This window comes from Amblyomma mixtum, chromosome 1, assembly GCF_055824585.1.
Source record: "Amblyomma mixtum isolate Tamu chromosome 1, ASM5582458v1, whole genome shotgun sequence".
NCBI lineage: Eukaryota > Metazoa > Arthropoda > Arachnida > Ixodida > Ixodidae > Amblyomma > Amblyomma mixtum.
In genome coordinates this window covers 277,629,750-277,643,766 of record NC_143012.1, presented here as the reverse complement: position 1 = coordinate 277,643,766, position 14,017 = coordinate 277,629,750, and the positions used below count along the sequence as shown (strand labels likewise).

Below are 14,017 nucleotides of genomic sequence, written 5' to 3'. Positions count from 1 at the left end.
GCCGTGAAAGTGCTTAAACGACATACAAAAATGTAAATCGTGATGACATCACTACACCCTCACTACTCCCTGATACGATCATTGGTTTCGGTTTTGTTTTTGTGGTTTAGGTTTATGTGGGTTTAACGTCCCAAAGCGACTCAGGCAATGAAGGACGCGGTAGTGAAGAGCTCCGGAAACTTCGACCACCTGGGGTTCTTTAATGTGCACTGACACCGCACAGTACGCGAGCCTTTCGCATTTCACCTCCAATGAAATGCGACCGCCATGGCCGGGATCGAACCTGCTTTGCATTAGGAAACTCGTTGCTCTGCACATGCAACAAAAACGCTGTCCACATGTACTTATGCACAAACTTAAGCTTTTATTATTATTATTTTATATTGAGATAACACACATATTTGGACGAACGAGAGGGGTAATGCAGACATGCATCCACTACTGTCATCGAAATTTTATTGGAGCAGTATCGCTGCCACAGCATTAGTGCCCCCACCAGGTCAAAATAACTACAACACAATGTGCTGACTCAGGAAAAGCATGCAGGATATCACTGCATGAATTCATGAGCCAGCAAACATTAATACTGATCACATTTAGGCTTCACTACATCAGCGATAATTATATTGCCACCTTTAGCAGTGCCAATTTCTTCCTGCTATAAAATGAGAGCCATATTTTCCTGAAATTCAGTTGAGTAGTATTTTCTAAGGAACCAGTGCTAACTATGGGCAGCTCATTGACATACTTTTCTTAGGAGTTAATTTGTTCCAGTTTTACATTGTCATTAGGCAATGATTTTCTGCAGCCTGTCTGGTATGCCATGTATAGAGTAGCGCTATCTTCAAGCAACCACTATTACTGAAACAGTACCAATACAAGCACATGATAACAAACTCACTGTTTTCAAAGAGGTCAAATGATAGAAAACATACGGTCGCCTCCCACTAACAATATCAAGCGCAAATAATAAATGCCATACTGAGAAATGTTACTGGGGACACAATCAAGTTGAAAAAAGAAACATACGTTTTCCTAACACTGAACAGGGTCAGGTGATAATTTGTGTAAAGTGTACATAAACAATGCTTTTTGAAGAGACATACTAAACGCTGTCTTATCCAGGGAGACGGGTACTATTGCAGCTCCTGGCTAAACTACTAGTTAGTCTCTTTTCATAATTCGCACAGAGGTGGGTTCAATTTATCAGCACTATTTGACTTTTCTGCAGAATAGGTCATCTATGGTGATGATGTCAACTAAAAGAGCAAGTTTTCGGCGAGAAATGTTCACACTGTCAATAGCTGGGTGTGAATGTCGTGTAAGGATGGTTACTGTGATTTGCTTCCTTAAGGTAGACATTACAACTGTATCTTCGACTGCAAAATTCTGCTTTTCTGGTCTTGACCTGCTGCAGATAGTCCCACACTTCGGTTATCCTGTAAAAGAAGGGTGAGTACCACACCTAAACAGCGCAATATTTGGCATTTTAAAGATATAAAAAGAATACAGGGGCAATCATAAATTCTTTGAAAAAAAAATGCATAAAAAACTGCCATTGAAAAAAGGACCTTCACCCATGAGGTTCAGTGATTCCCAAGCATCAAAGAAGGCTGAGAAATAATTTTCCCGGTGGCTGATAAAGATGGACACCTTTCCACGCCTTCATAGACAACATCTCACACACCCAACATTACACGCTGACACATGAACCTGATGTCTGCCCCACTCTTCCACATTTCGTGGGGAAGTGGGGCCAGACCAAACAGTCTACAGACGCAAAACACGTCTTTTGAATGGTGGGAGGTGGTGCTGACAAGCGATAACCTGGAGTACCTACAGGCCCTCATCCAACAGGTCCCTAGGGGAGCTCAAGCCAGCAGAGCCATATAATAAGGAATCGATGTACAAGCTCAAGCAACACCTTTTTCTTGAAAAAAGTTTTTCGTCCTCCACCTCCATAGCCCAGACCATTTTGTCCAAAAGACACAAGACTTTAATACAGGCAGATGAATTGAGAGAACGTGCAATTGCCCAATGTAAATATACGGTCATCCTATATGAGCACTGCAAAGTGTGGACATGTGAAAAGGAAAAGTGCGTAAAAAAATACGTGAAAGCATCATTCCCAGCCCTAGACTTTGTGAGCTCAACAGATTGACTTCTTGTTGCCCCTTCCTTTTTTTGACTCCATTTATTCTTACCCCCATGGCACAGTTTAGGTGCTCACACAGAATGATACAGCTACAATGCCATTCTTTTCCTCTCTTCTTTCCTCTCTACCATAAAACAGACAAGACTACATCCTCCATCCACAGTAGAGATCACACAGTAATATTACCTATGCAAGACGTGAAAGAAAAAAAGGCTCTTTACTGGCATAAAAAAAGCAAATGCACATTAATGAGCACAAATGGTTTGGTTTACGGCGACACAGGTTATGAGAGACGCCGCAGTGAAGGGCTCCAAATGAGCACAAATGACATCACAATTAGTTTTAAGACCAAACTTTGCCAGGATGTAATGTGACACACACACTGGAGTCCTCTTGCAAAGAAATGGAGTGATTGAGCTGACAGGAGTCCCATGCAAGTTGTGAAGGTGAAGGTGACGTGTGCAAGTGCCTCTTTCCACTGCCTTGAACTGGCGCGAGCACGAGGTGAATGTTGGGAATGGGATGCGAAGCTAGCAGTTCAGGACCACAAAAAAGGTTTCACACAAGAACGCCACGAAGCAAGCAACTCTTGGGAGCATGGTGTCAACTGGTCTTCATGCATTTCTCCTTTCGTTTCCGGCAGAAGTACTCATTGACCACATGGTGCGTTGGCTGTTCCACTGGCTCTTGCTTGATTCTTCTGAACTGCCGCTCATCCTGATATGTAGAGAAATGAAACATCACACACTGTTATATTGCATCATTTCAGACTTATGTACGTGTGGAATATCTTGCCAACATCATGTATATGAGTTGTCACATTTTGTGCTCACTACCCAATGCATCTTTTATGTGACCTTTCATACAAATAGAATTTATAGAATAAACATTCTCTTTCATCGCCACCCTTCAGTCTCAACGCTTCAATAGTTCACCTTGGCTAACACTGCATGGGTCATGGATTCTACTAAGGTGGCAGTTTGGGATTGTTGGTAACACATGTCAAACAAAAATAGCGCAGCAACAGAACAGGGACAAGAAAGGACACACACTAGCGCTAACTTGCTTGTCCCTGTTCTGTTCGTGAGCTATTTTTGTTTGACATGGGTCATGGAGACCCTGGGACCACAACTTGACAGTTGGGATACCTTGTTTCTCTTTTGCCACAAATTACGTGCTGGACACTGATACATTTGAATTTGCTTATTTCGAATTTCTGGTTTATTTGAACAGATGTTTTTGCCTTATCAGCATCCAGAGTACGAAAAAAGATTGCTCTTAATTTAAACAAATTCTACGTCCGCTGTGAGTCTATAATCACTGAGAACTGACCAGACTAACCTTTAACTTTAGGCAACAGCCAGATTACTTCTTTCACTAGCCATGCAGAAATTCCTCCACCACTAAATGAAGCAAACTTCCAGGAAAGGAATACAGTTAACTCATTTGGCAGGTTGTGGCATGTGAACTAAAAGGAATGATTTTAGCACAAAAGGCACAAAAAACGTGTCAAACAGCGCAGTGGTCAGAAAGGAAAGAGCAGTTAAAGAAATAGTGTATATCTCTCCAACTCACTATTGCATACTGAGACATGGACATGGCAGCTTGCTTCTCCTGCTTGTAATTGTTCAGCCGCTGTGTGAGGAACCTGTAACAGAGAAAGAAGGCTTAAAATACTTGCCATCGGAGCTTGTTTTTCTTTTTTTTTCATTGTGTGTTTATATATAGCAGATTTAAACTGATTTACCAAAACAATGTCAATTATACATCTCAAGAGTGAAAACAGTATTTGGCACAGTGCCGTGTGTTCGCCTTATTCTTCGTCCATCCTCATCGTTTACGCTATTCGTTACCATAGAAAACCAACCAGACCGCACTTCTACACTCAGTCAAGTTCCGAACCACATCTAATATGCTTAAACGAGTGAGAAGAAGCTGCGCGAACCTTGCGAGAGAACATTAGAGAGCCCAAAGTTCAGCGGCACTTCGTAAAAGTCGGTTGCGCGGCAAATGGAAGATGCAGCACATGCGACCAGGTTATTCAGTTGCATCATGTATCGCACCATAAAACATTATCTTCGTAAAGTAAAACTGCTATTCTCAGTAAAGGCGTATCAGTTTAAAACAAGAGCACAGAGCTCGCGGCTGTGCTGACAGGAGAGAAGTTTACAACAGGATATGACACTATGCGAAAGCGACCCAAGCAGCAGCGGAGGCCAATTAGAATTCGCAGCCAGAGCTCAAAATAGTCTATAAATCTTAGTCTGCTGAATGTGGAACAAACAAAAACCTGATCTAGCTTTGAACGTAAGGTAACACATCTTACCTCTTCTCCTTTGTCAACCTAGCCGTCAACTTCTTGACCCGCTGTATCCGATACATCAGGTGGTAGTTTTGCTAAGTTCAAGCAACATGCAAGGTAAACATAATTAGTCAAGGCGAAAGTGTAGCGCCGAAACGGCAAACAGATTCCGGCTGTATTATCCCGCTCGGCACAGACTCAGGAGTCGTACCTTTTGGATGGCGTTGTAGCGTTTCAGCAAAGAGTAATACTTCTCGCAGTACGGCTCGGCGTTCGAGTTCGTCTTCGGTGTTGCCGCACTGGCTTCGCTTATAGTGCCGTTCGACGTCGATTCACCGTTATCCATTACTCACTGAACGCCGCATACCAAATATCTAGCTGCGAGCTGTCGCTAACCGACGACAAGCCGCCATGACGTCAGGCGCGCGCCAGTCCAATGTTTGTCGTCTGCTGTTCATGTAGTTTGAGTATCTTATCGTTAATATTTCAAGTGAAATAATAATCAAACTAAACATTTAACACAAACAAAATGAGAGCATACTGCAAGCAATATTTATTTTAATATGAAGATAATATTTCATTCAGCTGTCATGCAGCGCTATTGCTCTGCTTTCGCGTTTTATTGTGAACAACAAGGCTGGGCGCATTGCAGTAGGCCGTGGAGCAGGCGGACCTTTTGTTTTATTTTCGAGCGGCATGTTTTGGAGCCTGAAGTATCCAAAATGTTCATAACTTGTCTGAAGTGTCTTTGCCGCCTCAATCAAACTGTGAGCAACTAGGCTGCGTGAGTACCCGAAGGAGCGACGAAACTGTCTAGTGATTCGTAGCAGTGGCTCGTCCGTGGCATGGTCCGGCGTCGGCTACTGGGGGTGTCACGATTCTGTATCCGTGGCTGCTGCCGGTGGTGCTTCTGCGGCGATGATCAAGTTCTGCGCTCTGAACTCCAACGACACATCATCGCCTCAGGATGACGACGACTCGCCGGTGGTCACCAGAGAAGCCCAAGAGGAAGAGGCTTTCGGTCTGTACCGCAAAGCGCTGGGCCAGTTGCAGCAAGACAACCACGACGAGGCGCTGTCTTCCTTCCGCGAACTACTCGCGCTTCCATTCATCAGCAGATGTAGTGCGCCGTCCCAGGATGAAAACGACGGCAGGAGCAGCGGTGGTGCAGCACTACCGCCGGCGCTCATGCTCAAGTATGTGGCTCTGAAGAATCTTGGCGCCATCTACGTGCGACGTGGTGACACCCGCGATGCCGTCGCTGCCTACCTAGACGCAGTCGAAATAGACAGCACGGACGTCACTCTCTGGTACAAGATCGGTCGGCTCGCGTTGGACCTGTACCTGTACCCGCTCGCGAGGATCGCCTTCGAGGAAGGGCTGCGCTGCAGTGCGCAGCACTGGCCCTGCCTCAGCAACCTGATGACGGTGTTGTACGTGCTGAACGACCACCTGGGGTGCCTGCAGTGCGCGGCACGGGCGCTGCGCCTCGACTCCGGCTACGTGAAAGCGTTAGTGTTCAAGGAGGCGGTGTTTCGGGAGAACCCGGATCTCAAGAGCTGCCAGGGCAACGTGTTCAAGGGCTGTGACCCGTCCGTGTTCTCGCGAACCGTGAGCAAGGAGGATGCGGAGGCAGTGCTGGCCGAAGCGAGGGAGCTCAGGGAAAAACGCCGCGCGCTGTACACTCCGAAGAAGTTGCCGAGGCTTTCGTTGCGTAAAAAACTGGGTGAGATGACGTGGGTCGCCCTGGGTCAGGCAATGCTGGAGCTTTACGAGTTTATTGCCTCAGCTGCGCACGACAGCGACGTGTCTCTGGCTTGTAAAGTGGACCTGTTGAGGAGCGAGTCGGACGACAAACCCGTTGTTGAAGCCGTGGAAATGAAGAAAGAGTCCCCTGCAGACAGCTTGCAACAAGGCAGCGGGAATTCATCGGGTGACCTTGTCATCTGCATCAATCCACCAAGTGACACAACGTCACAGGCTGAATTATGTGAAGGCCAGCCACAGACAGAATCCGGGGAACTGCAATCAGTGCAGCCTACAGACTTGGGGTCACTAGCTGAGCAGCTGACTGTAGTCACCCAGGAATTGGCAACACCTGATGAAAACAATGGAGCCCCAAAGATGACGTTTAGTGGTGGCAGGAGGGGTGGCAAGCGCAAGCGGCTGTCCCTTGAACACTTGGACCCCTCTTTGAAGAGGCGCTCCGCGAGAGTTCGGAATACCTTGCGCAAGACGCAAGAGAATGTCAACTATCAGGAGCTCTTGACTCAGTTCCTGCCATCCAGTCTCGCATACGAGGGCAAGGATGATCGGGAGGACAGCATCCCAAACTTCTCTGATTTGAACAGCGACCACACATATGGCATGACTCCAAGTAGCAGTCTCCAGGAGGATGTTGATAAAGTGGTCTGCAATACTGAGAGCATAGAAAAGACAGAATCAGAAAGTGTGCAAAAGTTCATTAATGAGCACAAGGATAAGTATAACTTAATGGACCTCATGGAAGACTACTTGTGGGAGCTGAGCAGTCGGGAAGATCTTCTTTGGCCTGCTCGTTTGTGCGATATCTTTGTGGAACTGTACAAAAGCTTACGATCTCACATAGAAAGACCTTCTATCTTTGCTGGGGCAGAAGAAGCCGAAAACATCTTGAGACATGCTATGTCAACTTTGCTGTACTGTGAGTTCATGATGGACAAAATTGTTGTTGCTAAAGCACAGGCTCAGCCATCAGCCTCAGTATCACCGAGGAGCCCGGGGAACCAGCTTGGGCCGGAGTTTCCTAGTGCACAGTTTGGTTGTGATTTAGAATTTCTTGCTCAGATGTCAGTGCGGCAAGGTATCTTTAAAGAAAAATGGATCTCATTTGTCCTGCGTGCATTCTGGGCTGAGGCACGATTTTTGATGCTCAGTGGAGAAATGGAGTCAGCTGTGCAAGTGCTAGAGAATGTCCTTTGTCGTATTGATTATGAAAACCCTACTGATGGACAGTCCTTGCAAGTGGTCATTACTAATTGCAAAATGAATGGTGTTATCTCACGAGAAATTGTTCAGGATCAGCTGGAATCTTTGCAGAGGTGCCAGTCTCTTGAAGAGGTGCACCGTCTATTTGAACTTGGGAGGTATAAAGTAGTGGCTGACCTTTTGATTCAGACATTTAAAAAACCAGGCTCAAGAGGTCGCAAACTGCATGCCAAGGCAAACATTCCTGAACGCCACGCTCAACTCATACTCCTGCAAGAATCGCTATGGAACTTGAAGGACTACTCGGGATGCTTGATATGGGGCGAAGCTTCGCTGAATGAGGCTCTGAACCAGTATCTTGCTGTGACGACTGAAACTCTGAAATGTGACTGGTCCAACACGATTGTCATAGTTCTCTCTGACATTCATCGTTGCATCAAGCAGGACATGGGGCTTCTTGGATGTCTAGAGAACCCAAAGCTCACAAGGATGGCTCACAACATCATCAAGCTGATCAATGTGCAAATGGATGTCAGTGAGAGTAGCAATGAGATGGCAGTGCCTACTGTTCTGTCGTGGAACATTCTTTACTATATACTCAAACATGAGGAGGACAAGATACAGCTTTTGGCGGCACGATCTGAAAACCAATCAAGTGCGGTCGGCTTCGCTAAGAGCAATGGCAATGCTAGCATGAACGGTGCCATGCCTTCATCCTTGATGCTTTTCTTCACAGCCCACGAACACTTGGGGAGGCGATCATGGTGCACTACATCTGATGGCGTTCTGTTGTTCCTCTTTGTGGACGTCGTTACTCAAGAGCTTGCAAAGAGGTCTGCAATGGCTAATACCTTCCATGAAGACCTCAACAATGGCATTGAACAGTGTTTTTACTGTCTATATGGGCACCCGAATCGCCGAGGGAAGGTTAAGCACCTTCAAGAACACAATGCTAAACAAGTGAGCCTCACCTGGGACCGCTGCAAACAGGTGTTTGACTTCTTCAAGCCACAGCACCTGCCTGGTTTTGATAGCTACAAAGCCAGCACAGTCTCATCAGAACTGGAAGTGTTGTTGAAACGCATTACTGCCCTAGTTCCATCTGAAGAGGATCCTAGCAACATGGAAAGCTCAATATCTGCATACATTGAAGGTAGCGTTGACACATTTCCTACACTTCCTGACACCAGCAACTTTAGCCCGGTTGTTCTTCAGCTCTACTACCTGCTTGGTGACTACTACTTTAAGAACAAGGAATTTGCAAAGGCGATACGGTACTACATGTGTGACACCTGTCTGAACCCTGACCGGCTTGACTCATGGGCAGGCCTTGCACTTTCACGCAGTGCCCAACTGGAACAGCGCATCAACTCCTGCGAGCCAAAAAGTGAAAGTACTATTCAGAAAAGAGCGGTGTCGTCACTGCGATGCTTTAAACGTGCACTTCAAATTGATGCAACCAACTCTGCCCTATGGATTGAGTACGGCTCATGTGTTTACATGCTCCAGTCAAATGCATCCCGGCAGCTGAAGCAAAGCAAGCAGTTTGGGCTGAGCGATGAAGCTAGTGAGGCTCTGGCGAAGCGAAAGAAGGAACTCTTGGAGACAGCCAAGAGTTGCTACGAATCTGCAAACCGCTGCGAGGATGGTGTAGGTACTGATGAAATGTGGCTCAACCATTACCTGCTTGGAAAGATCACACACAAAATGGGCTGCCCACCTGGAGTGTACCTTGAACATCTGTACCAGTCACTGCTGCATTTGTACGAAATGAACGCTAAGTACCCACGCAAGATCTTGTACCACAGCCCGCCACCGCTTTCAATCGAATCTCTAGAGCTCTACTATAAGATTCATGCTCTCTCTATGAAGTATCTGCTCAAGTACGAAGAGACATCGACGCCGAAGGAGGAGCTGCGGGCTATCTGGAAGTTCATCCAAAAGGCGGGGAACAGTCCGTTCGCAAGGTTCCAGGAAAAGGCAGATACCATGGAGTATGACTCCTCGTCCGAAGAAGATGAAGATGAAGAGAGCGAGGAGTCTGTTGAAGATGAAAAGAAGGAAGGGAAACCCAGCGCGGCGCAACGACAGGCCAAAAAGAGGAGTCTGGAGAGTGACCACGACTACTTCCATGCCAAAAAGCCGCATCTAGAAAACCCCGAAGAAGCGAAGCCTACCGCCTGCTCGTCTAGCCCAGCGGACTCTCAGGAGGTGTCAGTTGTGAGGGATATTCTCGACTGCCTTTTGACGGTTGTCAGCGAGAAGCTAGCATCTGAGGAGAGACGGGGTGTGTCGCACCGTGGCCCCGAATCCACAGCATCACCGCCCCAGCCAACAATGCTGAAGGGTAGGGATGATCAGCGCACGGTTCGTCCCTGTGTTTTAAGTGAAGGTTCTGGCAACAAAGAGCCGGTTGTACCCAATGAGGGCAAGTCAAGCGGACGCAAGAAGTACGCCGATAGCGGCGAGAAAAAGAGCACCGGTCAGTCGTCCTCCGATGCACCGGTGCCCTTGAAGCCGTCGAAGCAGGAGAGCTCCGCGCAGAGCGACCCGTTCCTGAGACTCGACGAGGCCGAAATGAAGCAGGTCCTGCTGAAGACGTGCGTGCACGCCATGAAGGAGTGTGTGAGTCGCTTCCCGCAGCACTTCAAGAGCGTCTACTACCTGGCGCGCTTCTACTGCCACTCCAAGCGCTCATGCAACCTGCAGTTGGCGCGCGATTACCTGCTGGAGTCTGGACAGAACCGGCCGGCCGCATCAGCGGCGGATTCGACGCCGGCTGCTCCCGGCCTCTTCGCTGAGCGGAAGGCAACCAATTTCTTCACCGGCATCTGGCACACGCCAGGCGATGAGATAGACCGAGCGGGTAGCTTCGCGACGCACATGTACCGTTCGGTCATGCTGCTGATTGAGGTCCTCGAGCGGTGCGGCGACGTGGACATGCTGGCGTACGTGGCGGTGCAGCTGCACCGCGAGCCCGAGACCGAAAAGAAGTACCTGCGCGACGTGGACCGCACGTACCTGGCGCGGAAGGCGTTTGAGACGGCTATGATCCTGGCCAGCCGGCGCCTAGATGTCCTAATGAACGAGGAGCCGCCGCCGGAGGACGACGTGCTGGTTTCTGCGCTTCTGGACGTCTATAGGGTGTCGCAGGTATTCCAGAAGGCTGGCGCCTTCGTGGATGAGGCCGGCGCGGCGCTTGCCGAGTCATACCGCCTGTACAAGCTTGGTGAGGTCGATTCGTCACCGCCCATCGCCGAGCAGGCCGTCATGTTCTGTGCTCGACGCCAGCACAGGGAGTCCCTGCGAGCTCTCGAGGCGGCGGCTCACGGTTACGAGCCACCGCCCATCTACGAGGCTGATGGAACTGCCGCTAGCTTTTCGAACTCGTTGTAAGCTGTGCGTGACTGCTAGTGAATCCTCTGTATATACGTGGCTTGCTTTGTTTTCAAATTTTCACTCAAATTCAACCTCTGCTATGCAGCTTGTGATTGTCTAGGGCGTGTTGTTTTGTATGGGTATTTATTTGCTTATTCCTGCCATCTTCATTTCTGGACACAATGTACTGTCAGAGAAAAGAGTTTGTGGCCCTATGGGTTGTCAGAAAATGATTTCTGTGCTTCCTATAGGCACGCACTTTGGAGGTGCACTGCAGTGGTCATTGGCTCAAATTCAGACTGCACCTCTCAGCTCCACTGGAGCTGGTGCTTGCGTAGGTGGCAAGGAAATTAATTTTTTTGGTGGTTCAAACGTCCATAAACTTTTGTCCTCTGCACTAGGTTTTGAGACGCTGTTTGACATCTGTGTATGCGCCTCATCTACAATGTTTGTTTAAATTGTGTCCTCCATCAGCCTCACCCCCACAAAGAGAGCCTCTGGTGGAGGTTTGAAGATCCATGAGTGAGGGGTGTTAGTGGGCTGTACATACTGAGACGGCTGTCTCAAAATGAGATCTAGCCAATGTTCATAGATTGTTTTGGACATAATTTGGTTGAGGCTTCCATATTATGTACACCAGGAAATGAAGGTGGGCTAAATCATGGATCCCAGATTGAAAACATGGCAGAGGCCCGCAACTAGTCTATAGTTGCGTATTCTTGAAACCAACCTAAACGATTTATTTTTTGCGGTTCCAATGTGCGAGTCTGGCGGCATAGACTTGCGCTATGCTCTCAGTCATGGGTATAAAATTGAACGCCTGGAGCATTGGACGCGTGCGAGGCTTTGTGCATACACTTCTCAGACATAAGCACGTTCGGTGTTTAGCACGGATCGTGTCTTAGCCTTGCCTTTTATGAGTTGGCTCTCCACCACAGTGGGGTGCAGGGTCGTGAAAGAGGGGGAACATGTGTCTCCTGGCCGCTGTCCAAGTATGTGAACCTGATAGCTCTGGCCATGCAACTGAGCTTGTAGCGGAGGGAATTATATTTGAAGTTAATAATTGGTGCTTGTATTTAGTTTCCTTCTTAACTGCTGTCGAATTTGGTTTGGCCTTGTTTATGTGCCAAGGAGACTGCCACGAAATCGGTGGAAGCTGGGAATAATTTTACTAGTGAGAGCTTCACGATGTAACTTTGTGTCTGAAGGTCTCAGTCCAGTTTGAACCGAAATCTTTTATATGTTGCTCTTCGTCAGCTGGTTCAGTTCTCTGTTGCACTATGTTGCAATTGTTTGCCTGTTGTGTTTTTTTTATTTAAGCACTTTTATTCTCTCTGACCCTACCTCGGAATTACTGCGCTAACATTTCTTTTATTACCATTGCCACTGTTTTGATTTGGGATGCTTCGTAGTCATCTCATCTGCGTTGCGCAGGATGTTTCACCGACTTCAGGGTCACTTGTGAATATAAAGCTTAATATAAAGCTTTAGCTTAGGTGTAAAGCTTAATACACGCTTGTTATTTGATGTGTGCTTCGCTGGCTATGCAGAACTGGATTTTTTTTTCTCCTGGAGCCTTCACCGCATTCCTGTTGAAATGTGCGTTTGTGTGCTTGTGTGTACCAACATGTAAAGAGTCCGCCAATGCATCTAGAGTACGTTGTTTCGCGCTGAAAGGAAGCGGCGCATTGCCTTATGGAATGGTGAAAATTCGTCAGCATTGTAGATAAGGTGCAAGAATGACACTATGGCGCCTAACCATGCTCAAGGCAAAAAGGGCGTCGATAGTTTTAGATTTATGAACATAGCATTGAAAACGTGCGAAACGCCGCAAAAACTCTCTGCTCTGAGGATTGTCGAAATTTTACTGTAAGGAATAAAAAATGAAGAAAAGGGTGTGATCGAAGCCTTGGATTTAACCAGGTTGTACATATGGGATCGTCTTGCTAAGTGTTAGTCATACCACATTGTATATAGTTTCACTTTGTGCGTGTCTCAATAAAGTACGGTTTTTTTATCGCTGTCTAACGTGTGTGTCTCAATAAATACTGTTTTTATCACTAACTAACGTGAACTGCGCCATGTGCATCCTGGCGTTGCATATTGCAAGCACGTTGCGAAATATCTGCTTTGGGCCGCCACGGTGGCTATGGTGCTCGGCTGCTGACCTGAAACGCGGGTTCGGTCCCGCGGCCGCGGCGGTCGCATTTTTATGGAGGTGAAATGCTGAAGGTCCTTGTACTGTGCGATGTCGGTGCACGTTAAAGAAACCCAAGTGGCTGAAATTATTCGGAGCCCACCACTACGGTGCCTCTCATAGCCGAAGTAGCTTTGGGACAAACCCCATAAGCCAAACCAGATATCTGCTTTGCCAACGGGTAAATAATAGTTATATAAATCGATCATATAATTTAGCTAAAGGAGCCTGTTCTCAATTTTTTCATTGAGCTTGCACTTCGGTTAAAGCTCAACTAAATTTTTTGTCATGTGCAGCACACACACGCGCACGCGCGCGTGTAGCTCGAAAGTTCCCAACCACTTTCAGCACATATTTACTAGTACTGTTACTGGACACGAATCAAGGCTTCAAACTCGACCGGCGGCAGGCGCATTGCAAAGCAAGCGCGATGCAAAAGGGTCCGCGTATTGGCGTTCAAGAACCGTAGGAGTTGCTTTTAAATAGCTTGGATGTAGCTTCAGCACCTTAAATGTACAGATTTAGAATAGTACAGCTTGTTACCTTGTCCTAAGGAAATGCCAAAAGTCACGAATACCGTAAACTGCGAAACTTCATTTTTTTTTTTCAGCTGTTTACGTAAGGGAAAAGTACACCACACCATACCTACTTCCACGAATGCCGCGGTTGCATAGTGTGATGTGAAAATAATGGTGCGGAATTAGGGCACGATTTAAGGCATCTGTTTACATTTAATATTCTATTATTATTAGTGGTTTATTGTAAACAAAATAAGCCGGAAGTAAAAGGTGTTGCTAGCCGCGGCATCTACTATCGAGGCTTGAAGCGCATGAGCTGCGGCCACGGTGGCTGCGGCTAGCGGAAATAACAAGGAGAGGGTGAGGACAGGAAGGGGAAAGAAACGGGGAGCGATAGAAAGAAAGGACAGAGGTAGAGTGACACCGTACACAATTAATATACGAAATATACATAGACTGAAGTAGAGGGCTGCGCGCGAGTGTGTCGAAAGTTATCTTCG

General features: G+C 47.3%; 2 protein-coding genes across 3 annotated transcripts; one reads left to right on the top strand and one right to left on the bottom strand.

Moving 5' to 3' along the window:
* Positions 1-344: 344 nt before the first annotated feature.
* On the bottom strand, positions 345-4,904 carry LOC149371817 (uncharacterized). Of its 2 annotated transcripts, none has more exons than XM_089566097.1 (4): positions 4,669-4,904; positions 4,482-4,552; positions 3,741-3,803; positions 345-2,872 (listed from the first exon to the last, which is right to left on the bottom strand). In XM_089566097.1, exons 1-4 carry the CDS (start codon positions 4,801-4,803, stop codon positions 2,770-2,772), a joined length of 372 nt encoding a protein of 123 aa, XP_089422223.1. In that variant the 5' UTR covers positions 4,804-4,904; the 3' UTR covers positions 345-2,769. The 2 variants fall into 2 exon arrangements, with proteins under 2 accessions (XP_089422223.1, XP_089422222.1); XM_089566096.1 differs by having other exon boundaries at positions 3,731-3,803; positions 4,669-4,900.
* Positions 4,905-5,098: 194 nt separating this feature from the next.
* Positions 5,099-12,830, top strand: LOC149371816 (calcineurin-binding protein cabin-1-like). Its single transcript, XM_089566095.1, has one exon. It carries the CDS (start codon positions 5,376-5,378, stop codon positions 10,818-10,820), a length of 5,445 nt encoding a protein of 1,814 aa, XP_089422221.1. The 5' UTR covers positions 5,099-5,375; the 3' UTR covers positions 10,821-12,830.
* The last annotated feature ends 1,187 nt before the right edge of the window (positions 12,831-14,017 follow it).

Coding starts and splice junctions, on each gene's coding strand:
- LOC149371817 (XM_089566096.1), bottom strand. CDS start 4,803: ATGGATAACGGTGAATCGACGTCGAACGGCACTATAAGCGAAGCCAGT. Junction 4,553..4,668: donor GCTACAACGCCATCCAAAAG/GTACGACTCCTG, acceptor GCTTGAACTTAG/CAAAACTACCACCTGATGTA. Junction 3,804..4,481: donor AGGTTGACAAAGGAGAAGAG/GTAAGATGTGTT, acceptor TCTCTGTTACAG/GTTCCTCACACAGCGGCTGA.
- LOC149371816 (XM_089566095.1), top strand. CDS start 5,376: ATGATCAAGTTCTGCGCTCTGAACTCCAACGACACATCATCGCCTCAG.